The 25255-nt window shown below is 50.1% G+C and overlaps 1 protein-coding gene across 1 annotated transcript; it reads left to right on the top strand.

The window, feature by feature from the left end:
- Nucleotides 1–3009: 3009 nt before the first annotated feature.
- NRN1 (neuritin 1) lies at nucleotides 3010–10595 on the top strand (the record flags this gene model as incomplete). Its single annotated transcript, XM_080709889.1, has 3 exons — nucleotides 3010–3064; nucleotides 7195–7339; nucleotides 10367–10595. 3 exons carry the CDS (start codon nucleotides 3010–3012, stop codon nucleotides 10593–10595), a joined length of 429 nt encoding a protein of 142 aa, XP_080566015.1.
- Between the last annotated feature and the right edge of the window lie 14660 nt (nucleotides 10596–25255).

The following is a 25255-nucleotide window of genomic DNA, read 5'->3' as shown; positions in this document are numbered from 1 at the left end:
ACAAGGTCAGAACAAGACCTGGATTTCTCTGCAGGCGTTCACTGCGCCCTCGATGCGGCTTTCATCACGGATATGGCACGGCGTGGGGCTTTCAAATCATTTTTTTTTTTATAAAGGAAATGTTCTTCAGTGCCACCTTCCTCCAAGGATGCTGCCCCAGTGTTCCCAAATAGTCCGCGTGCGATGACAACGAGGGCCGGCGTAACCCTTTAATTAAGAAACTAGAAAGAACCAAGCCTGGTTGGAGCCTCCACTGCAGAACGACCTGTAATTCAACAGATAGGATATTTTAAAAACAAAAACGCCTCTGGCATCTGCTTTCAACTCTTTATCTCCCGCTATCACTTATGGAGAGTACCAACTCAGTTCACTTTTTAAAAGACCCGTGCCAGCGTGGGTTGGTCAGGACACAGAGAAAAAGAGCAGCCGACGGTCCAGGGGCGGCGCCGTGCCCCAGGCCCCAGCCGCACTTCAGGGGACCCGGCTGGGGGCGCGGGGCCGGGCGCGCGGGGACGCGGGCATCTACTCCGCCGCACCCGCTTCACACCGCTGTATTTAGCCTGTCGGTGCTGATTTCTCCCAAACCCTTAAAGCCTCATCAAGTTCAGGGTGACAGAGGATGGGGTAGGAAGGATCGCAGGGAAGCCTCAGGAAACGCTTTGGGAGACCCTGGGTGCAGGAGCGGGAGGAAGACGTGACATTGCAAACCCGGGCACTGGAGGCGTCAGAACGAAGACTGGGCAACTCGGCTCCCAGCCGGAGAGGGAAAGTCAGCGCCGGAGCCCCCGACCCAGCGGGCGGGGCTGCGACACCCCGGAGACCCCGCCCCGGCCCCGCTCCCGGCCTGCCATTGGAGAGCATGGGGGTGGGTCCGAGGGACGCCTTTCTCTCGCCACCAGTCCCCGGCCCACCCCCTGCCCGCCCACTTTTTTAGCTTTTCCCGCAGCTCGGAGGGAGTGCGGGGAATGGGAACACCCGGAGCCCCCGCGGCGCCCCGGAGGCCGCCCCGCCCGCCGGCCAGCGGGTTACATCACCAGGGGCGGGCGGGGGGCGTTTCAAGTCACCGCGCGCCGCAGTCAGGACCCCCGCGGCTCCCCGTCAGCCCCTCGCCCGTCCTAGGCGGTCTCGCCCCCTTTATTTTACACTTTTCTCTCCTTTCGCTCACCCCCAAAGGACGGTGTGCGGGGCCGCCGAGATGGGCGCTGGGCCTCGCTGCTTGGTGAGGCAGATACAGAGCCCGCGTTCCTTAATCCGTTTGCATTTCTGCTGCTTACTCGCTATCTTAGCATTTAGGAAGTCTTGTGAAATTAAGAGAGATCGTTTTCTTTTTTTCTTCCCCCACCCTCCCCAGGCTTAAGGAATAAAGTTGCCTTATTCCTTTCCGTTGTTTTTCTAGTTTCGTAAGGGATAACCCAACCCGTGGCTGCCAGCGCTTTCTTTTACATTTGATCCAAGAAGCTAGAATGTAGCCTTTGGATAACGGGGCAGGGTAAAAGAAGGAAAGAAAACCAAAACTTCACGGTACTTAGACAGGGAATGGCTGTGTTTCATCCCCAGCCGAGTCCGTCTTTGTGGCACCTTGCACGAACGCAGCTGCAGAAGCGTTTCTTTGCCAAAGGAGTGTAGGCTGCGTCTACAGAGGGTCTGTGCCCATCATCAGAAAACATCGCAGGTGTGTGCGTGCGTGTGTGTGTGTGTGTGTGTGTGTGTGTGTGTGTGTGTACAGGCGTGCGTGTGCGTACGTGAAATACGTGGGTGCGTGTGTGTGCGTGTGAGTGAGGCCCAACAAATAGCCCCAAGAGGCGCGTCAAGATCAGAAACCAGCCTGCACACTAGAGCTTCCCTGGGAAATTTCCTAAAGCTCTGAGTTTGTAAATCCGAATTTCGTCTCATATGAAGCGTCCTTCCCGCGCCCCCATCACCACCCCATAGGTGTCTCTGCGCCTCGGGAAGCGGCCTCTTGCCCGCGCCGGCTACACAGGGGATGGAATTCACCGAGGGCACGCCGTGTATATCCCCGCGACCCCAGTCCTGAGAAACAAACCCCGGGGCCTGGGCGGGTGCGCGCTCCGGAGACGAGCGCCGGGCGGACGCGGGGGCGCCGGGTTCGGCTCCCGGGTGTGCGCCTTGAGTGTGCGCCCGTGCCGGGCCGGGCTCGGGGCTCACGCGCTCCGGGTGCACCCGGAGCTCAGCTGCTGGGTTGCAGAAAAAGAGGGTAGGCCCGTGCTGGGCGGAAAGAGGGAGGCGGAGGCGGGCGGCCAAAGGGGCTGGTGAATTCTTAGAGTTGGCTTAGCGCTCCCGGGCGAGAGCTCCTCTAAACCTCGCTGCAGCGTAAGAAGGGGGCTGGATTCGCTGCAGTCCCGATGGAGGAGGGGAGCTGGTTGAAACAATCGAGTGGGCGCGCCAGGACTCCCCAGCTCCAGGCGGGGAGAGGAGGGGAGCCCCCATTCTGCGCAAGGAGGGGGCGGGGTTGGGGGCCCGGACCCGGGAGGAGGCGGGGTGGCCGCGAGGTGGGGAAGTGGTCAACCCCGGGAGACAGGATTTTGTTCCGATCGCACGTTCATTAGAGATATCTGATTAATCCAGTTTCTGGTGACTATAAATGGCGATTCTCTACCAAGGTGTCTATATTAAAAAAAAATCATTCCGTGTCATCCCCCACGTCAGGCCTACTCGTGGGCGTGAGGCTGTACTTCCTCCGCCCCCTCTTAATGGAGCGAACCATTCCCAGCTCTTCTCTCTCTTCTCTCTCTCTCTCTCTCTCTCTCTCTCTCTCTCTCTCTCCCTCCCTCCCTCCCTCCCTCTCCCTCTCTCCCTCTCTCTCTCTCCCTTTCTCTCTCTCTCTCTTCCTCGCACCCTCTCTTTCTCTCCTCCCTCTGCCTTCCCGGTGCATAAAGTCTCCGTCGCTCCCGGAACTTGTTGGCAATGCCTATTTTTCAGCTTTCCCCCGCGTTCTCTAAACTAACTATTTAAAGGTCTGCGGTCGCAAATGGTTTGACTAAACGTAGGATGGGACTTAAGTTGAACGGCAGATATATTTCACTGATCCTCGCGGTGCAAATAGGTAAGTGGCCGCGGGGCCCGGCTCTCTGCGGGCGCGCAGCCGGCCCTGGCCGGAGGGCGGAGGGGACCGGCCGCGCTCGGGGCCCGAGGACCCTGCCAACCCCTGAGGGTGGGGGCACAGACTCCTGGGGGCTCGGACATCCTGGTCTGGCTTTCCTAAAGAAAGAGCCATCCAACGTTCTCCAGGCAGTGTGTGCAGTGGGTCGTTTTCCAGAGGAGGGTTCCCCCTTTTTCCTCCAAAGAGCACATCCATTTTTGCTCCTCTCTCTGGGGTTAGACCAGCTGCGGTGCGCCCGGGAGCATCAACCCGGCCCCTGGCGTACTGCAAGACGGGGTTCTGAAGGGTCCTAAGGTGAATGCAAGAACAAGATGGCTAGGCAACCAGGACTGGAAAGTTTATCTGCAGAAAGCAAAAATATTCCAGGCTCCGCTCAAACTGCAGCGTTTAGAACTTTGTCATTCTCCCGCCCCCTCCCCCCCCCATCCTAGCTGCAGCGCTCGCACTGGGCACCGCAGACCCCGACAAGGGGCAAATCGGGTGTGATAGGGAACCCGGGACCACACATTTTATTATGCTTCCCGCTGAGGAAGATAAAGTCAACCAAATATATGTAATACTTATATTTAATACTTTTTAAGGCACATTTGCTGGTTTCTTTGCACACTGCCTTCTGTTTTATATATAGGAAAGGGTTAAGGAATGTTTGCAATAGGTCATCTCAGGTGTTTGTTGTGTCCGTTTGGGATTGATTGCTGGTGAATTTTATTCAGTTCCCATTTTATGTTGAGGAATGTTAAGTCGTAGTTACACTGTCAGGGGATTGAGTCGTAGTTACACTGTCAGGAGATTTTTTTTTTTAAGTTCACATTTTTTTCCACCCAGAATGCAGTAAACATTATGAGAGGAGGCACTAGGGGAAAAAAAATCCACTCCTCTGATGCCATGTCAGAACATTAATTAAGGTGGCCTAAAAGTGAAAATTGAGGCAGGTTATTAATAGGATGGACAAGAGAAAAATAGAAACTCTTCAAACGGGATTTCTAGAGCTGAAGGGAATTGTGACTTTTTATCATTGCAGGCTGTAACACTCTGCAGACAAATCCTTGCAGTATTGGGGGGTTCTTTGGGGAATCGGTTTGGAGCAGGAGAGTAAATGCATAGCATTTTCCTCCAAGAGAACCATGGAGGATGCAGGGTTTGGGGCTCTCTGGTCATTAAAATGGATTCTTTGCAGTGGGGTCATATACACTTGACATGATTTAGAGAATTTGATATTTGGGGCAGAAACATTATAGGGGTGTGTGTATGTGGGACATTGATGTTTTCCTTTAATGCTAAGAGATGATTTAATGCATTAACGCTTACTGTTTTGAGGCTTGGACACAGATCAAAGAGCTCCAATAAAAAATATTTAAAACTAATGACAGCGAATCCCTTAAATGTTAGAAACAAGTTCATGTGGCATTGTTCAATTAGACTACACGTTTTTAGAGAGCAGGGGATGGTAATTACGTTTGAGACTGGGACTTTAATTGAAGAAGGTTTAGTGTTTTCCTGGTTGGTAATAACCTTACTTTGAGGTTTAAGGGGGGAGGGGGTCGGTTGTGCGTGAAGGATGCTTTTTGGACACATTAATATCAATCTGAAAATGACCATTTATTGGCTGTGGGGTTGCAATTGGACGTATTTGTTCCCGAAAGCCTGCCCTTTCCTGCACCAGAGCCTCGGTCTTCATTAATTCATGGCTGGGAGCTGTCCCAAATCACTGGCATTTGGCACGAAAAGTGGGGGCCGCGGAGGGGCGGGGAAGTGGAGAAAGTGGTGAACGGATGAAGATGCGGCGGGAGGAAGTTTAGAATGAATGAGAGGTCGGACGACTGAATGAAAAATGGAAACCGCACGAGGCCGGGGATGCCCGAAAGGACCGGGAAGGAGCGGGGTTGCTACTGGAGCCTTGTAGAAAGGGGTTCAGGGAGGACAGCAGGGGCGCCTGGGCAGCGTGCGCCTGCAAAATCCGTCCCTCGCGCAGGCTCCGGCCTCCCACCGCAGCCGAGAGCCCGAGAGGTCACAACTGCAAAATACAGGAATGTTCCCGATTTTTTAATTTTACACACGCACACACTCACACATGCGCCGTCTGCGGGGTCTTCTCCAGCAGCGCCTAGAAAGATAACCTGAGAGGAAAGCTTCCGGGGCCCCAGTGAGCCTTCATCCCCCCTTTAAAAAGTGCCAGTGCATCTTCAGGGCTTCCTTTTCGACACTGAGTTTGGGGGTGGAAGTAAGGGGTGAGGAGACGCCGGGGCAGAGGGAAGGGTGGTCTGTATTTTGTTTTCTTCATTCGCTGAAAAGCTGTATTCGTAACTCGTATCATACACGAAGACGTGTAGGGTATATTTCACTTTGAGTGCCGTGAAAACAAAGATTCATTAATTCGTGAGATTCGAGGTCAGTGTTCGATCTGCTCTTACGGTAGTCGCAAGGGTGTTCGTGTGTGTGTGTGTGTGTGTGTGTGTGTGTGTGTGTGTGTGTGTGTGTGTGTGTGTAATAGAAACCAGGAGGTTTCGGAAGATTTACGTTTCCGCCCCGGCTGAGGTCGAAGTTAACCTTGGTCCCTTCCCCTGCGCTTCCCGTTCCGGATTAGAAAGCGCTAGATCCGCCCCGGCTCTCCCCGCAGCAATCTGCAAACGCGGCGCTCTCGGCGGCCTTCCCACGGGTCCGCGCCGGGCCCAGCGCCGGGGGTCGGCGGCTGAGTGGGGGCTGGGGTGAGGTGTTCGTTCCTCGGGAGACACATCCACACACCATCCGCGGGTCCGAACACTGCCCACCGCAGAGCAGACGGCCTACGCCCACCGTCCTGGGAGCTGGAGGCGGATTCCGATTCTAAGATGCACCCTCCATCTCCTCCCCGCCGCCCCAACAGCGCAGACGGCGCTCCCCTGGCGCCTTCAGGGCGCCCCAGGTGCTTTGGCCGCGAGGTACCGAGCCTCTGGCCGGGTCGGTTAGCCTGGGATGGAAGGAAATGGCCACCGCAGTGCGCCCGCCGGCCCGAGCCTGTCTCTGGAGTTGGGCGCTTCGAGGTTTGGTCGACTTAAGGCCAGGAGCCCCGACCTCCGGTCTACCTGGGTTTTCTCCTCCTCCTCCTCCTGCCACCCCGGCTTCTATTCCGTTCCTCCACCCTCGGAGAAAACCTGGAGCTAGAGGCCAGAAGCCCCTGGCACCGGCGAAAGAGCTCGGCCCCCTCAGCCTGGCTGGGACGCGGACGGCACTGGCCGCCGGCCTCTGGGAGGAATCTGAGTTAGCGGGGAGATGAGGACCAGCCCGCGGAGGAAGGAAGCGGGGAGCCGGGGTTTTGAGGTGACCTGGGTCACCTGCGCAGATACATCCATGACCCGTCCGGCCGATGGCCCCGCCTGACCAGGGACCGTGTCCCCGGACTGCCCAACTGCCCTCTTTGCAGATGGAGGGGGCGTGTACCCAGGGTCTCACACGGAACACACTCCACGGTGTGCAAGGCTTAAAATATATATAATAACGAAACAATCCCCTTCGGTGACCGCTGATGGCTTCCAGAGATGTATCCATTCGTTTATTCATTCAGCAATGCTTGGTGAGCGCCCACCAAGGGCCGGGGCCTGGAGGCTCTTTGGGGGATGCGGCCTTGGTTTCTAGATGTGTGCCCCCCACCCCGTCCTCGCCCCCACACTCTGTGGTCCAGACCCCCCTGTCACCTCAGAAATAAAAGCTGACACTGCGGGGAGCTACAGGACAGGGCTTGCTGGGGAGTGTTGGGGAAAAGAAGGAGGGAGTCAGGAAAAAGAAGAGAAGAAGGAGGTGAGAAGAGGGGGCGATAAAAACAGAAAAAGATACGGAGCACGATTCGGGAGGATGCTGGGGGAAAGGAATGAACTGTCCTCCCTGCCCACAGCCACCTGCACCGCCCATGCACACACACAGTGTGCACGCTGCGTGTCCATAGGGCGAGCGGGCCAGGTCTCTGGCCTTTAACACTGGGGCGCCCCGAGGCGGGCAAGAGGCCAGACTGCTGCGCAGGGCCAGGCCACAGGCTGGCCGGCCTTGGGTCGGCGGGGCAGGGTCTCCCACTGCTGACCGCTGTTTCCTCCTCCCCGCAGCATACCTGGTGCAGGCCGTGAGAGCGGCGGGCAAGTGCGATGCGGTCTTTAAGGGCTTCTCGGACTGTTTGCTCAAACTGGGCGACAGCATGGCCAACTACCCGCAGGGCCTGGACGACAAGACTAACATCAAGACCGTGTGCACGTGAGTGTCCTCTCTCGGGTCTCCCTTCTGGGGGCGCTGCTGAGGTCAGAAAGAGCCGCGCCTCTCAGCCTGCACTCCTTGTTTGGCGCCAAAGCAAGTCGCTATTCTCTGGCCTTTGGGCTCCCACCCCCAGGCCAAAACCTGCAGGCAAGCCCCTGACCCCCAGGCCCAGGCCTCTGGCTTGGAATCTACACGACCTAAGGGGACTCCATAGCTTAAGATGGGCTACAAAAGATGGCCTACTACGCCCGAGCTAGGTTCTCTCCAGCCTCACTGGCTGGCACAGAGGTGGTGCCCAGCCCGCTGGGACTGAGGGTGAGCACAGGGGGCCCTGCTACCAGATCCTCCTTCTGCAGAGTCTCTGCTTTGAGGCAAAATCTTCATTCTTCCCTCTCTTCAGAATGAATGAGTGACCTGCTGAAAACTCTAAGCAGTCAGTTCTGGTTTGAGGAGCTTTGGGGGGGGGGGATACCTGATTTATCTGAAGGGAAAGTCACTTGCCTAATTCTGTACCTTTCTGATGATAACAGGACCCCCCTCCAACACACAGAGAGAAAATGCCGGCAGGGCAAGGATGTGCAGGTCTCTTCCAATTTCTGGGTGAAAGGCTCAAGCAATATTCATTCTGTGCCAATGACTGCCCAACACACTGAGGCCATCTGTAGCCCTGTAGCCCAGTGCCTCTTCCATTATCTGCTTCCATTCTCTCCCAGATCACCAGAGCTGCAGGCCCAGGGAGAGCAGAGACTTCAGAGCCAGCCCCCTTGGTGTTTTCTTAGAGATTAGTTAGAAAAACTGTCCCACTGGCAGATGAGGTAGCCAGCAGGGCCTTCCTGCAGTGGACTTGGGGCTTGAGAGCTGCTGCACACCTCAGACTGTCTCCATCCTCTGCAGCACACTGTCCTTTTTCAAAAAACAGCTGCCTCCCTTCTCTCACAATGTCCCTCCCAATAAAGCCAAGGTAAAAGGCCTCCCTTGTTCCCAAAGGTTGAAATTATCATTTTCTACGTCTCCCTTTGCATATTATGAAGTCCTTCTTTTCTCCTAAGAATAAGGGGTGTCTTGTTTAAATTATGACTACACACTTTCCTGGATAGCCCAGTAGGAGCCACAGGGGCTAAGTGCTTGGTACCTTCTTATCAGGAAAGGAATCAAAGGTGTTTGATTCCCATTGTCTGACAGATAGAATGTGTCTCTAAGGCACCACAAGGTTACATATGAGAAGCTCCCAAATCTCCCATCATTTACTGGATCTTGGTTATCTCAAGCTATTTTTTTAAAGCCAGACTGTGGTGGAAGATGGGGAAATGAGGAGGTTGCAGGCCAGAGGGGGGTCCAGGGTCCACTTACTGTTGCTGTTTTCTCAAGAACAGGATGAAACCCTCCTCTCCCAGCCCCAGGAGAAAGTCTGTTTGTTCTCTATGTCCCTCTTCTGGGAGGACTCTATCCCTATCTGGGGGTGTATAAAGAAAGGAATGACTTAGAAATTCTTTGAGAGGTGCAGTAGCACAGAGCCTCCTAAGGAGAGCTGTCCCTGGGCGTCTTGGTGTCTCCAAATACTGCTATTTATTACAGACCTGGAGGTCCTGTGCCCTGCTCCCAATGCCACCAATTCTCATAAACTAGAGGGACTCAGGAGGTCCTTGGAACGCGGCTGAGCTCAAGGCAACCCAACATAATCTGTAACTTCAACGTTGGCCTGAAGATGGGGAGGGAGTGGAAGCCAAAATCGAGGAAACACCATGCTGCCTTCAGCATGCTTCCAATCCTGGCCAGCTTGCAGAAGGGAGAGGAGAAAATACCAGCAGAGTGCGCGGTGCTGGGGAGGGGCTGGCTGTTGCTGGGCCCCGAAGTGGGAGCCAGCCCTTTACTGAGACGCCCAGATCGACCCAGCTCCGAGAGGAGACAGCGCCCCAGGAATCGATCACGGCTTGGGATTATATTTAGTTTCGTGATCTATTCTGGGTTTTAAGAAGAAAGGGGGACAATTTAAAAAAAAAAAAAAAAAGAGCAGGTTGGATGAAGGTTGTGGGGGCGGGGCTAGGAGCTAAGCCGGAGGAGAAAGTGGATGCTGGAGCTGGGCGGCTCGGGCCACTCACCGGAAAGGGAGGACGGGGAGCGGGCGCGGCACCCCGAAGGCGGTGGGGAAGGCGCCCCTCGATTCCAAGCCCGAAGAAAGACTGGGGAGGACTGAAGAGGAGCACCCAGTGCGCAGGCCTGGAGCGCTGGGGTTTGCAAAAGCGGGAGAAGGCCTAGGCGCTGGCCTAGGTGTGGGGGCACAAACTCACCGACCCGGCAGGAGCAGAGCTGGCTGGAGTCTCCGGGCGGTGTTTGAGCCGAGGGACGGGGGAGAGCCAGGCCGAGCTGGTGGGGGACGGCGACGGAGGAAGTGGGGAAGGAAAGAGGAAAACGGAGGGAAGGGGAAAGGAAGGAAAGGGGAAACGAGGAGGGGCGAGAGACAAAAGAAAGATGTACGGGTGGGGGGATCGAGGGCGAAGGCGAGAGCGGCTTGGCGAGGAGGAGGGAGGCAGAGGGGCGAGGGGGAGGAGAATGTGAGACGCCCGGAGGGAGGGGAGGCCGGGCCCAGAGCAAGTAACCCATCTTGCAAGCTAAGAGGCATTAATGGGCGGCAGCTTGCACGGCTTAGCGCTGTTTTCCTAGCTTTCCCCCGAGGAGGCCGAGCAATCTGTTGGAGCCGGCAGAGGTGCCAGCGCCACGCCGCGGGGGCGTCCCGGCGCCCGGCTGCCGGGTCCCTGCCCGGCGCGGGTAAAGGGAGACCGCTAGGGAAGGGGCCTCACTGGCACCCAAAGGGAAACCACGCGGCGATTCTGGGATGGGCCAAGGTGCTGCGAGGCGTGACCTTGCGCGGCCCTAGTGCCCGGGCTGTGGGCGCCAGGTAGGGAAGGGGCTCCCGGGCAGGTTTGCGAGGCCGCCCAGCGGGATGGGGGGGCGCAGGTGCGCGGGCCCGGGGCCCTCCCCGCGCCCCAAGTGAACCTGCTCCTTCTGTTTTGTTGTGTTCCTCGCCAGATACTGGGAGGATTTTCACAGCTGCACGGTCACGGCCCTTACGGATTGCCAGGAAGGGGCGAAAGATATGTGGGATAAACTGAGAAAAGAATCCAAAAACCTCAACATTCAAGGCAGCTTATTCGAACTCTGCGGCAGCGGCAACCGGGCCGCGGGGCCCCTGCTCCCGGCGCTCCCCGTGCTCCTGGCGTCTCTCTCCGCAGCTTTAGCGACCTGGCTTTGGTTCTGAGCGCGGGCCGGCTCCCCCAGCCCGCGCGCACTCCCTGCTCCGGAAACCGAGAGGAAGATCCATTCGTTCTTTGGGGACGTTGTGATTCTCTGTGATGCTGAAAACACTCATCTAGGATTGTGGGAAATCCCGGTTCTCTTTTTTTGTTTCCTTTGATTTCTTGTGTTTTTATTTGCCAAATGTTACCGATCAGTGAGCGAGCGAGCACAGCCCAAATCGGACCTCAGCTTTAGTCCGTCCTACACACACACACACACACACACACACACACACACACACACACACACACACGCGACAAACTCACCCACCTCCATTTTTTTAAATTTCAATTTATTTTTTTTTTTTTTTTGGCAAAAGAATCTCAGGAACGGCCCTGGGCCACCTACTATATTAATCATGTTAATAACATGAAAAATGACAGGCTCCTCCTCCTAGGAAAGCGAGGAGAGGACAAGGCCAGGGGGATGAATTCAGGAGAGATGTCCACGTGAGGAGTGTACAGTGAATAATTCGCGCTCACGTCTTTCTTCCACAGCATCTGGTTTTCATCGTTTCCGCTGCACATTTCTCCTCCAGAAAAGCCAAGCGACCGACTGTAGGTTTTAGGTCTTACAGAAAGGAGGGAGAGGGGAAGGGGTGGCAGCTGCCCTGGCAGGATGGGAACTGCTGTCAGGAGGAGTCTGCTCAGGCCACTGAGGGGTCGGCTCCACCTGCTGTTGTCCATGCATCTTTCTGTCCACTGCCTTTATTTTCCCTCCTCTCTCTTGTTTTAGCTGTTACACACACAGTAATACCTGAATATCCAAGGGTATAGATCACAAGGGGGGATGTTAAATGTTAATCTAAAATATAGTTAAAAAGATTTTGACATAAAAGAGCCTTGATTTTAAAAAAGAGAGAGATGTAATTTAAAAAGTTTATTATAAATTAAATTCAGCAAAAAAAGATTTGCTACAAAATATAGATAAGTATAAAATAAAAGTTATTATTTGAAACTGGGGTGTCGTTCTGTTTGCAACCCGGAGTCGGTTTCCTCCTCCGAGTCCAGGGACACGAGACGTCAGGCCATAGACCTGCAGGTCCACGAAGCGGCCGGACCGACGACTTGCGGGTCTCCGAGCAGACCCTCCTCGCCTTGCCACGCCCCTCAAATCCTGCTTACTTGAGGGAACAGGGAAATCGTTTACAATTGATTAAAAAGCCAAGGTGCCTTCTAGCAGAGGATTGGAGGAACTGGGCCGGTACCGCAGCTGAAAAGGCGCACGCGGACCCCAGGCCAGAGGCCAGCGCGCTGCCCACGCCCCTGGGGGTCTGAGCCCCGCAGCACCCCTGCAGGCCCTGGCTCGGCCGCCATTCGCCTCTTCCTCTGCGGTGGCCAGAGGCAGCTCGCGGAGGAACCGCCATTAAGGCCTCCTGCCGAGGGCCAGAGGCAGGGATCAGGTGAGTCCTTTCATAATTAATAAGACAGCTCGGCGGAGACGGCGAGGAGACGGGGCCCTATTGATCTGGCAGTAGAGTTGCTTCCACCTTTCCTATTTATAGTCCCCGCATGGCCTTACGGAGAAATAAACATTCTGGAGTAGACGCGGGCAGAGGAGACCCAGGTCCGGGGTCTGCGGGCGTGGAAAGGTCGGGGGAGGGAGAACCGCACGTAGGTCTCCGAGTTCGATGAAATCGTATTTCTTGGTGAGAGCAGGGCTGGGAGGGGGCTGCGGGGGGGCCGAGGGTGCGTGCGGAGGGCTGGGGAGGGTGGAGGGAGACCCTGGCGGCGGCTGCAGGTTACCGCACCGCGGGGCCCGCCGCCCGCCGCGGGGAGGGTGCGCAAGGGCTCTGAAATGCAATGTGTAAACAATCGCTAGTGTAACAGTTCATAAATCAAACCCAGTGGGTCGCAGCCCAATCTGCATTCCCCCCACGATTGAATCCAGCAACACATGCGTCCCCGCGCCCCCAGCGCTGGAAGCCGCGCGTATTCTTAATGGCAGCATACATTACCGCGGCCGGTTCACGCACGCGCGGCGCGGGGCCGCTCCCCCCACCCAGCCCGAGAAGTCACGCCCGCCATCCCCCTCCGGCCCCCTCCGGGGTCGATTCCCGGCCCTCAGTCAAAACCCGAGGAGATCCGCTGCCTGGCCTGGGCGGAGTAGTCACCCACCCCGAAAGCTCGTTATTCTGGAAAATAGTTGGGTTTTGTTTGGTTGGTTTCAACGGTTATTTTCGGCCTAGGTATAAATGGGGAGATTCTAGCCTTTGCTCAATCCTTGGAATTCAAATTAAAACGTCTGAGCTCATTTTAAATACAAATCTACTTAATGAGGGGGAGGAGACAAGGAGAGAGAAGGAAGGTCTTCTTTATTTTTTTGCAGTAAGAGCGCGCCACCTCGGATCGGGTTTCCTCTGCTGAGGAAACTGAGGGCGAAACGGTTGTGGCGCTCACAACTGAGCCCCTTGTTGCTGAAATTAAATGTGCTGGGTGTTCTTCTCAAGCTGGGTCGGGGGAGGGAGAATCCCTTTCCAGCCTGGGCTTCCTACCTAGAAATCAGTTGCCGGAGGGGTCTAGAAGGCCACACCTACGGACGGGAAGGCCCAAAGGGTCCTGGAGGCGGGAACTCGAGCCTGGTTTCCTTGCCGTGCTAAGGGATTCGTCCCCAGGACCTCCCAGGCCCAACTGCTCCCCCGGTGGGGCGGCTCTAGAAGTGGGCGCCCAACACCCGGTCCCTCCAGCCCCCACCCTGCCAGTCTCAGACCTCCCGAGGTGGCTGGAAACCTTGGCGCCCGGTTTAGGGCTGCCTGGAGGCCCGAGGCCACGCCCGGAGAGATCCCAGGATCCGAAATGCCGGCTTTGGCGTCTGGCTCTTTGGAGAACGTTTCTCCTCGCGGTGATTGTTTAGATTATCGTCGCTCCGTCTTCCACTGTAGTTTGTTATTTAATCATGATGACACCCGCATTTGTTAGTCGATGTTATTGTTTTTAAGCAGCATCTCCGTCGCCCGGTTGCAGCTCAGGGAGACGGTATTAACCAAGGCCTGTGGGTCCGTCCTTGGGGTGGGAGGGGAAGTGGGTGTCAGCACCGAGGACTGGACACACTTTCCTCCTCCGACCCACGTGAGAGCATTCTGGCCAGCTCTTTGTACCGCCCTGGCTCTCCGCGAGGTCTACTTGCAGGAGAGTCCCAGAGCTGTAGAGACGGAACCGACCTCCTTCACTGGGTTCGTGTCAGAGAGGCCTGTTGCAGGGCCCCAGCCTCATTCGAGGAACCTCAGTGCCCCTGTGGGAGGGGGCAAGCAATCACGGGAAACTGAGGAGCTAGAAAGAGAGAAAGCTGTGGGCTTGGAAACTCGAGATGGGGGGGGGGGATAGGACTGGAAGACAGATTATGAAGTAGAGTTAGCAGAAAGGCGCGGGGGGGGGGGGGGGATGGATCATGTGACCCATCAACTCCAGAAAGGAGATGATGAAAAAACTTAGATCTAGAGATGACAGATGAGACATAAGGAATAGACATGAAATTGGGACTTAACTTCAGTTCAGCAAGTGAACACGGACCAAACCACACAGGTGCACCCAAAGATCCTATCACTCCCGGCTGGAACCCCCAGGTCAGGGCCACAGGGAACCTGGCACCTTAGTGCTAGGTGGGCTTGAGCCAGAGCACCAGCTGAAGTGACAGCCCAGCTGCCCCCCAGGCCTCAAGAAATTCAGGAGGAGATGGAGCCAGGGCTTCCCTACCCCCAGTCTTCAGCCACCTTCACCACTCTCTCTGCCTTCACATACACAAGGCTTCTCTGTTTGGGGGTGGCTGCCCTCCAAGGCTTCACTTTCTGGAACTGTCTACAGCCCCAGCCCAGGGCCTCCTGAGAGAGGGATCCCTGCCCGGCTTTTCCTCCTCCAGAACACCCACCAAAGGATAGCCAAGTGTGGCTCTTCCCTCCACCTTCTGCCCCTGGCCTGGGAGGACAGGTGAAGGGGTGGGTGGGGTGGGAGGGGGAAGCAGGGAAGCCAGCTGTGGGGGCTCAGAGGACACCCTGTGTTTGCCCCTCTGCCCAAGTCTCCATGAGTCCATAAAAGCCTGAGAACTTCGCAATGCTGTAACTGTGCCCCACCCCACACACACACCCTATACCTTCCCCAAAGAGAAGAGCAGCCCACAGAAGTCCCCCAGGCCCCTCCATGGGAAGGTCGATGCTCGGGCAGCTGCAGCCTCAAACCCAATGTGCAAAGGGGGAAAGCTAGCTCCGTTCTGAACTGCTACCCCAATCCAGCATTCCCACACTCAGAAGCTCTCTCTCCCTCTCCAGTACCCCAAATCCAGAATCCCCACACCCAAAATACCCTCTCCCCTTTTCTAGCACCCTCAATCCAGAATCCCCACACCCAGAAGGCTCTCTCGCCCTTTCCACCACCCCCAATCCAGAATCCCCACATTTAGAAGATTTTCTCCCCCTCTTCAGCACCCCCAATCCAGGATCCCACACCGAGAAGGCTCTCTCCCCCTCTCCAGCACCCCCAATTCAGAATCTGCACACCCAGAAGGCTTTTTGCCCCCTCTTTTGCACCCCCCTCCCCAGCAGCGGGATCTTGGTGGATAGAGGGTAACTGTAACTTTCACTCAGATTTATGCCTGGTAAGGATTGAGGCTTCCCAGAGCCAGGTTTCTGGAGCCAGAAGAGCTCTGCTACTGACTAAGCATGGCGTGTGACTGAATTCTGCCATATCTCGGTTTCCTGTTCTGTAAAATAAAGATAATCAACCTACCTAGGTCAAAGGATCATATCTTGAACAAATAAATGCTAGTAAAAGTAAAACACTTTCCTACAACATACTGAATACCTAGTGCTGGGTAATATTAATCTAATTTCTTCTTGCTTTGACCTAAGCTTAGCCTTATGGGTCTCACTTGATTTCTTCAAAATAACTTCTGACTTTTAACTCTTTGGGCTGGCTTTTATTTATAGTCCAGGAGTTTAAATTCGTCTTGCTACAAGTTAGCTAGACTCCATCCTTCTCTATGGTCTTCTCCCAGGATGCCCTAGATAAACTCCTTGAATTAAGTTACCTGGGTCACTTTGACTGCACCCAGATTATTCCATCCTGCCCTTCCTGGCTAGATCTCTGGTTTTTACCTCCCCATCCCAAGTCCCTGAGTTCTTTCAGCTCCAGATTCCCCCTCTAGCTTCCTCCACAGTACCTCTTTCCCACTCCTTTATTCCTGCCACTCATATTAAATTCCTCTCCCAACATTAAAAATGAAAAAATAAGATAGCCATTGTAACCAACAAAGCAATTTAAAGATACATGGGAAATTAATCCTCCCACCACTAAGAATGTTAGTAGGCTGAAATGCATCCTTCCACACATTTCCCTTATATAAACATATATTGAAATATATCTATGGGAGCGTGGGGATGGTTTCCACTGGATTGTGTATCTCTTTACAACCAAAATATTCAAGATCAATGGCTAAATGCATAGTTACTTTGTGTGTGTATGTGTGTGTATATTTTGGGAGGACGGTAATCAGGATTACTCAAGGGCATTCTACCCCTGAGTTATATCCTCAGCCTTTATTATTATCATCATCATTTTATTTTGAAACAGGGTATCACTAAGTCTTTGAGGGTCTCATTAAGTGTCTGAAACTAGTCTCAAATGCACCACTGCATCTGGCTTTCTCTTTTGAAATAAATACACATATTTCATAGGATGGCTATTATATAGTTTAATTTTTCACCTACTTATGAACATCTAGGTTTTTCAGTTGGGGAGATGATCGACAAATATCATCATAAATATTCCTGTTCAAACAACGTTCTATACTGGTATTTTTATTTCTTCAATAGAAAGGATTCACCCAAAGTTGAATTGCTAGACAGAAGGTATGTATGTGTGCTTCAATATGAAAAGATGTATGGCTGGCTTTCCCAAAGGATCTAGAGTGCTAGTTTTCCTGCATCCTCCTCAACTTTGTTAACATTTTTTTTCTTTTTCAACCCAGCAGGTAACTGCATAGCTTTGTGGAAGGTTGAACTTCCCTGACATTCAGTGGTTATATGTATCCCGCTTGGACCCTGATGGCCACCAGAGTCTCTGCCTACACAGGAAGAAAGGTTTATCTAGACTTTGGATCCTCCTCCCCAGGGCCAGGGCTGTAGTCAGGGTCCACAATCAGTAACTAGTATTCATAGCGGGAACTATTCTGGGAAAACCTAGGCTCTCCACCACTAATCTAATCAACATGCCATAGGGAGCTTGGGGCTGGGGGTGAGCTTGGCATGTGATTGTGGCTCAGCTGAAGTCTCTGCTGCACCTGCGGCTTCCACGGGGGCACAAACGCCGCAGCCTGCTAGCTCCCTGGCCTGTCTGCAGTAGAAGGCCAACGATGGAAGGAGGCGATTCAGGAAAAGAAAACAGCAGCCTGGAGCAAGGACAGCAAGGATGACAGATGAATTTGTCTCTTTCTAACCCAGTAAGACCCAGAGGATGAGCAACTAGGACTAAACCATCTTCCCAAGCATACATCTATCTCTCTCTCTCTCTCTCTCTCTCTCTCTCTCTCTCTCTCTCTCTCCCTCCCTCCCTCCCCAAACATACCTTATTTGCTCTGCCTAACTAAAAACTAAATTAGCTCTCACTGAGCAGTCACTACATGCTAGGCATTATGTTAAAACTTTACAAGTAATCATCCCATTTCCTTGGCATCTTCCTTAGGAGGATTGAACTATCCCATTCTACAGATGAGAAGCTGAGTCTTAGAGAGAGGTTAGTAACTTGCCCAAGATCACCAGATAGCCACAGAGAAAGCTGAAATTATATCACTCATCTGTTTCAGGAATCTGTTTTAAGATTTCTCTTCACTTTGCTTGTTTTGTTGCTATTTTGAGCCCAAAGAAAACTAACACAGTTAAAAAGACAACACTAAAGAAATTTAAGTCCCATGGTAGGCAGAATAAAGAACTTGCAAAGATGTCCCTGTCCTAATTAATCCCTGGAATGTGTGAGTATGTTAGTTGTATAGCAAAGGAGAATTAAGTTTGCAGAAGTAATTAGGTTGCTTATCAGCTGACCATAGCTAGGAATATTATCCTGGATTGTCCCAGACTATGATCACAATGGTTCTTAACAGTGGATAGGGAGGCAGAAGAGGCCATTCACCTGATGGCAACCCACCACTGCTGGCTTTAAAATTGGAGGCGAGTAGGCACATAGGCACAAAATGTGGAAATCTTTCCTCCAGCAACCGGAAAAGAAAACTTCAGAAAGAAATGTTGTCTGGTGATTTTAGCTCAGTGAAATCTGTGGTCAGACTTCTGGTCTACAGAACTAACTGTAAGATAATAAAGTATTTAAGCCACCAAGATTTTGGAAATTTGTTAGAGCTGTAAACTGAAAACTAATACAGGGCCTGATTTGAATTGTCCTGAATTAGTTGAGGGAGAGAATATATTATATGCAGAGAAGACAGGACATCCAGAAATAAGCATACTGGGGATTTTGCAGGGTCCCTTTTTGGTCTTGTATGTATTAGGGGAAGATGGCAGCTTCATCTCAAGCCAGGAAGAGTGGGCAGTGATCTATGCAAAGAAAGAGGATATTATGGAATAAATTTCTAAGGCCAACAAAAAATATGTTGCTATTTCACAACATCTTGGGATAGAACCTCTTTCATCATGTGGCCACCCCCTTTGTGTGGCCTGTTTTGAGTCTTCTGTTTGTTTTCTTTTCCTCCAGAATTTAATAGACATTCTGGCAAGGTCTTTGGTTCTGTAACGGTTATGGGCCTACCCAGATATGAAAAGTTCACCATTGCAGTGATAGATGGCTTGACAGTATATTCATGAAATATATCACCAGCTAGTTATTCTCTTGATAAATCACAGTGACTAGTATTAGCTACATACCTTATCACCTGGACAAATCATAGGCTGGATTGATTTTAATGGTGTTGGCATTTCCAACTTTGTACATTACCCAGAGCACAAAAGGAAGTGGGTCCCATCTCTATGGAATACCTGGAATGAATCACTTGCTATGAATGTCATAAAAAAGGAAGAAGTACAGGAAAATGTAAAGCCAGGTATGCCCCAGCAGTTACCACCTTCTGATTTGAAACTCCTTAAAATAGTACAAGCCAGTACAGAAGGGAAAGGAGAAAATAACTCATTTGTTCATTCTGGGTTAATCAAGTCATAAATTGCGTTGTTTACATTAAGGTACCGCCAGGAAGTCTTTTCTTGATTAAGAGGCAAGACCAAACATGCAAGCTAGGGGGGTCTCCAGGCAGGGAAACATGCAAGCTAGGGGGGGGGGCTCCAGGCAGGGGTAATTGACTCCAGATGCCTCCCTGTCTGAGTTGCCATAGATTTCAGTGCCTGGGCCTGCCCCAGTCTTTCCATTTCCTTGGAAGGGTTTGTGAGCTTCAGTAAGAGACTGTGAAAAATGGCTCTGGAGCCTCGCAGTCCTCTGGCTACCTTGTCTGGCTGTTGCCTGAAGCACATTGAATTGTTACCTCCCTTAGGCAGGAAGAGAAATTCACAACAAAGTGGTTCATTTAGCTCTGGCCAAACACAATTCTTCAAAATAGGCACTTTTCAGGAGTCCAAGAGCACTGGTATGTATGAGAAAGATGCAACCATCAACTCCAGTCTGGAGCTGTGATGGCTGGCTGGGTCTGGGTACCAGCCATCTCCCCAACATTGCAAATACCTACTGAGGCTGACGGCCCCGGTTGTATCAAACACACCTTCCACCTTTGACAAGCAGCCTATGGGAGGTGTGTTTTCCTGAGTGACTATTTTTCTCTCTAGGTCTTTACACTATTTTTTTCTCTTGGGCAGAATAGAGAGGAAACTACATTTTCTCATTTGCTTTGTTTTTAGGGGTTTTCTCTTTTCTGTTTCTGAATAGCCCTTGGACACTTATATAGATAACAGAGATAAATGGTACAGTCTCTGCCCTGATCTTTATTTTCAAAAGTTGCTGTAAACTCAAGACCAATAAAGTATTTGGGTATACCTTCTTACACAGATATTCATAGTTACATATTCTCTAATTTACATATTATCTTTACATATTTACATATTTACACATAGAGATACACAGAGGCTTGGGTGCACACCCATATACACACACTGTGCCCTACAACCCAGACCTTGTTTCCTCTGTTTGGCTTTTGATCTTGTCATATATATATGACATACATATATATATATATATATATATATATATATATATATATATATATATATATATATGCTAAATTTGAAAAAGTCAGTACTGGGGACTGAACTCAGGGTACTCTACCTCTGAACTATACCCCCAGTCCTATTTTATTTTGAAACAAGGTCTCCCTAAATTACTGTGTGCTGGCCTTGAACCTGTGATCTTCCTGTTTCAGCCTCCTATGGACTTGGATTACAGGTGTATGTCACTGCACACAGCTTTCCTCTTATGTCATCTTTACCAGTTTTTGTTTCATCTTATAGATGCTTCTTCCTCTCACTTATATACATACTTAAGTCCTTTGTAGTCTGAAAGAAACTCCCCTCCTTATGTTAGTCAGCTTTCTGTTACTGTAACAAAATACCTGAGATAACTTAAAAAGAGGCTATGTTTATTTTGGCTCACAGTGTCAGAGGTTCAGTCCATAGTCCTGTGGCCCCATCACTTGGGGCCTGTGGCAGCACAGTCCATCATGGCAAGAGCACACAGAGAAGGAGGCCTGGTTACCTCACGGTGGACAGAAGTGAATGAGAGAGGGGCGGGGCCAAGTCCCAGTCTCCTCCTCCAGGTCACACCCCAGCAACCTAATTTCTCCCACTAGGCCCCACCTTTTAAAGATACCCTCTCCCAACAGCACCATGGGCTGGCAATCAAATCTTTATATACACCTTTGGAGGACATTTAAGATTCAGCCGATAGCACTGTCTATCCTCCTCTGCGTTCACCCTATCTCTATCATGCTCCCAGAACAGTGTCTGGCCCAAGTTTGATACTCAGAAAGCATAAGAAGAATAGGAGGTAGGGGATAGCTCAGTAGTAAAATGTGTGCTTAGCATGCACAAGGCCCTTGGACCAAACCCCAGCACCCACAAAAAAAAAGGTGTGTGTGAATATGAAAACATATACATGAAGAACACATGAACGAAAATATTAGAATGTGTAACAACATATGTGTGAGGCAATAAGGACTGGAAATGTTCTTTATTCAATAAACATCTACACCTGGTACAGTGCTTAGTATTTTGGGAAATCTGAAGATGAGTGAACATAGTTCCTGACTTCAAAAACTTGACCATAGTATCACAGACTGGATAAATTACAGAAAAAAAGAGGTTTATGTGGGCTCAGGGTTCTGGTCCAAGGTTGAAGGGCCATAGCTGGCGATGGCCTTACTGTCAAAGTCCTAAGGTAATGCCAGGCATCATGTGGCAAAAGACAGGTATCATGTGAGGCCTAAACAAACTGGCTTTTATAGCAAACTCACTCTCATAAAAACCCATTAATTCATGAATACATTAATCAAAAACGGATTTACTTGTTTATAAGCCCAGATGTCTATTTCTTAAAGGCCCTACTTCTTAGTATCACATAGTGAGGGTTAAATTTTGATACTAGTTTTGGAGGGAAAAAAACATGTACAAAACAAAGCCCTTGTTGATGGCTTCCTGATGCTCCTCAAGAGCCAGATGCTTCTTTTCCCAACTGCAGACACTTGGCTCTCCTCAGCCTCCTCCTTTTTCCCCATTTGTATTTTACCCTTTAAAAATGATTTTATGTATTCTATTTTTAAAGCTTATGTATTCTATTTTTAAAGCTTTACCAAGAGTCCACACTCACTGTGGGAAAATTAGAAACTGCAGGTGCCCCAAAAGGGAAAAATTAAAATAGCCATAATTTTCAAAATCAGAGATGTGCACATTATTCTCAGTGTCCCTGTACTAACATTCTGCATGGGTATGATGGCATTGTTTCTCTCTTCAAGAGCCTTCACTTCCTTCCCACTGCTGAATCATTGCTAAGTGGTGCTGACTTCCTTCACAGCGCTGGAGATCTGGTCTCATCTCATCTTGCCAGGTTCCTCCCTCCCCATCCACAGCCTTCTGTCTCCCCACCCCATAGCCATCCTGAGTTCCCTGACCATCCTTGAATGAACACCATCCTCTCCCTCATTCCATGTCTTTACCCATGTAGTTCTCCAAGGCTGAAGCACACTGGACCTCTGCCCAGTCACTGCTCTTCACCGATGGAGAGTCTACTCTTGCTAGAATCTTCTCAGGCTCAACCTTTCAAGAATCCTTCTTTGATCCCCTAGTTAAAAATATTGAGTTGCCTCTTGTTCCAAATTCTGTATTCTAATTAGCTATCTGCTCATCTATTTTGCCTTTAAATCATAGGTCCCTTAACATCAGGGACAATGTCTCACTCAAGTTCGAATCTCTCACGGTACTCGCACTGTGCCTGCCACCGATGTTTATTGAATAAAACACATTCCCAGTCCTTATTGCTTCACAATGTGGTTGCAAATGCTAATTTTGAAAAGATAATTAAAAGGATTTCTGATGACAACCCTTTTCGGGGCTACATCTTGCTGCTGCATTTCTGCCTCAGAAACTCTTCCTTGGTAGCCCCAGGATGCACCACTCCTAGGAAAATGAAAGCATAAAGTTGTTGGCTGCATGTGTGGAATCTGAACCACTAGTTACAAACAAAGGCATAGACTTACCCATCACAGTGCAGATAAGAGGAAATGAACAAATGATGGCTAAAGCAAGAGGGTAGGAAGAGAAAAGAAGCAATTCCTACTTTACTTTGGTTTGGATCTTAAATGTCCTCCAAAAGCTCATGTATTTAATGCTTGGGCACCAGCCTTTGGCACTACAGAAAGGTAGTGGAACCTCTAGGAGGTGGGGCCTAATGTGTGAAAGTCAGGGCATTGAGGGTGTGCCCTTAGAGAGGATACTGAGACCTCAGACACCTCCTCTCTTTCTCTTGTTTCCTAGCCACTGTGAGGTGAATAGACCTCCTCTGCCATGTTCTTCTGCCATGGTGCTGTGCCTAACCACAGTCCAAAAACAATGAAACCAAACAACTATGGACTGAAACCTCTGAAAGTGTGATCCCAAGTAGACCTGTCCTCTTTTAACCCAGTCCCCATTTTTTCCTGAGAATACACGCCTGTAGCACTTGCAGTTGCAGTGTTTGCCCCATGATTACTCACAGATTAACCCTAAGGACTTTTATGGAAAGACAATGAGAATGATGAGCTGGAAGTCTTTTTTGCAGTAATGTTACTGCAAGGTGTTGTGCAGAAACCTTAGCTGGAAATGTTTTGGTGGACAATGCCTCTTTTGGAGACACCATATCTCAGGCAAATTATTACTGATGAAACATTTTCACTTTTTCTTCAGTGCCTGCATTTTGTCAATATTTTTGTTGACATAGCCACTGGTCAATCAAAGGCCCATATTTAATCACAGAAGATCAAACCTGCATTTGAATTTCTTGTCAAGAAGTTTTCAACTGTATGTACTCCAAACAGAAACATTGCAGTCGATGAATCACAGTCAGATCTGCTTCATCCTCAAAATGTGTGTTTAAATAAAATTAAATGAACAGAGAGCCAACTGCACTTTTTTTTCCTAAATTGGAAATGGGTTAAGTTGATTTATTTCAGGTATTTTGTCACAGTGACAGAAAGCTGACTAACACATAGTTGGCATATTATTTTTGTGCCTTTCAGAACAACTTGCTCAACATTTCATTAGCTTGTTATATTTTCTCGTAGGCTACAGAAAAACCCGAAGGACTCATGTTTCCCCCTAATTAATTCTTTCTCATTCATGGAGTTCTCAAAATTCTAACTTTTCTATTGCTTTGTGTCAAGAAGAGAATTTTTCATGCCTCATCCTCACTCATATTATGCACAAAGTCACATAAATAGTGACTATAGACTCCTGGAATATGTGTATATGTGACTGTATGTATTTATTTTACACCGTAAGTCAAGACTGGCCCTGTGGCCAAGAGAATACAAATGAAGTAATGATGGGTGACTTCCGAGGCTAGGTCATAAAAGATATTGTAGCTTCTTCTTTGGTTTCTTGAGTTACTTTCTTTGGGCAAGGCCAATTGCTATTCTGTAATGATTTGGAAATAGAATACCCCTCTAGCTCTCATAGAAACAGAATAGCAATATTGGAAATGGGGCTTGGTTGTAATCTCAGCAGTGAGTAAAACCATTGCTGAGATTTCTCTGGGTGATGGCCTGGGTCATTAGGGTGTGAGTGGAGAAGGCAAGTCCCTTTGGTTGCAGCCTTGAGATTATATATGTTTTTTCCTCTCTCTGATCCCACTCTTGCTTTTGGCCTCCATGATGTGAGAGCTAAGCCTTGTAAGTCTCCCTCTCTCACTTCTACTGTCTGGGGTCCCTGGCCTCACATGGACTAAGCCCCCAAATCTCCAAAGAAAACCATGAGTAAATAAATCTTCCTTCCTCTAAGTCATGTGATCAATCTTTTAGATTATAGCAGTTAGGATGCTAAGACATGCCATGAGGACACTTAATAAGCCCTGGGGAGGATCCAGATGGAAAAGAGCTAAGATCGCCTGCCAATAGCCAGCACTGACTTGCCAGCTGCATGAATGCACCATTCTGTACAGTAGATCCTCCAGCTGTTTAAAACCTTAACTGACTGCAACCCCAGCTGACGTCATGTAGACTCTAAGCCAGGCTATCCAGCTGAGCTGCTCTCAAATTCTTTGCTCACAGGAATCATGATAGATAATAAGCAGTAATATTTGTTTAAGCCACTGATGGAAGATGGTAACTAATAAAACACACCTGATACACATTTAATGTTTGTTTGATCATTTGTAAATATGCACATGAATTTGGGTAGGTTTTGTTTGAAAAATTTTAAAAAGTGGCCTTATGTATTTAACATACTTTTATAGTGAATAAATAGCAAAGTACTTAGAACTTCCAAATTCTTTAAACAGTGATTCCTATTAACAAGAAGTGATTTAATAATCACTTTTATCAGTAAGCATATAAACAGGAAGACAGAAAACAATCTAAATATTTCAAACAAAGATAACTCATACAAAAGCTTAGTTAAAATGTGTTATAAAGGTTGGACAAGCCGGGTGTGGTGGTGCATGCTTGTAATCCCAGCATTTGGGAGGCTGACACAGGAGGATTGTGGTTTGCGGACAGCCTCAGCTACTTAGTAAGGCCTTCCACAACTTAGTGAGACTCTGTTTCAAAATAAAGAATAAAAAATAGAGCAGAAGGTGTAGCTCAGAGGTCAAATGCCTGGGTTCCATCCCCAGACCCGCAAAAAAAAAAAAAAAAAAAAACTTGGACAAGTAAAAAAAAAAAAGCAGTAACATTATTCAAACATTAGTATGAAACCATTACAAATTTAATTCTGAGAGTATTACTCAATGATAGAGCGCTTGCTCATTATGCATGAGAGCCTGGGTTTGATCCCTAGAAGCACATACACACAGAAAAAGATTTAGGTCTGAGGCTGGGCGTGGTGGCGCACGCTTGTAATCCCCGCACTTGGGAGGCAGAGACAGGAGGATCGCGCAGGTTCGAAGCCAGCTGCGTGCACTGGATTAGGAGACCCTGTTTCCAAATAAAAATGTAAAAATA

The sequence above is a fragment of the Muscardinus avellanarius genome (genome assembly GCF_963383645.1).
Source record: "Muscardinus avellanarius genome assembly, chromosome: 14".
Classification (NCBI taxonomy): domain Eukaryota; kingdom Metazoa; phylum Chordata; class Mammalia; order Rodentia; family Gliridae; genus Muscardinus; species Muscardinus avellanarius.
Note: the sequence above shows the minus strand (reverse complement) of the source record. Positions and strands in the feature narration are given on the sequence as shown.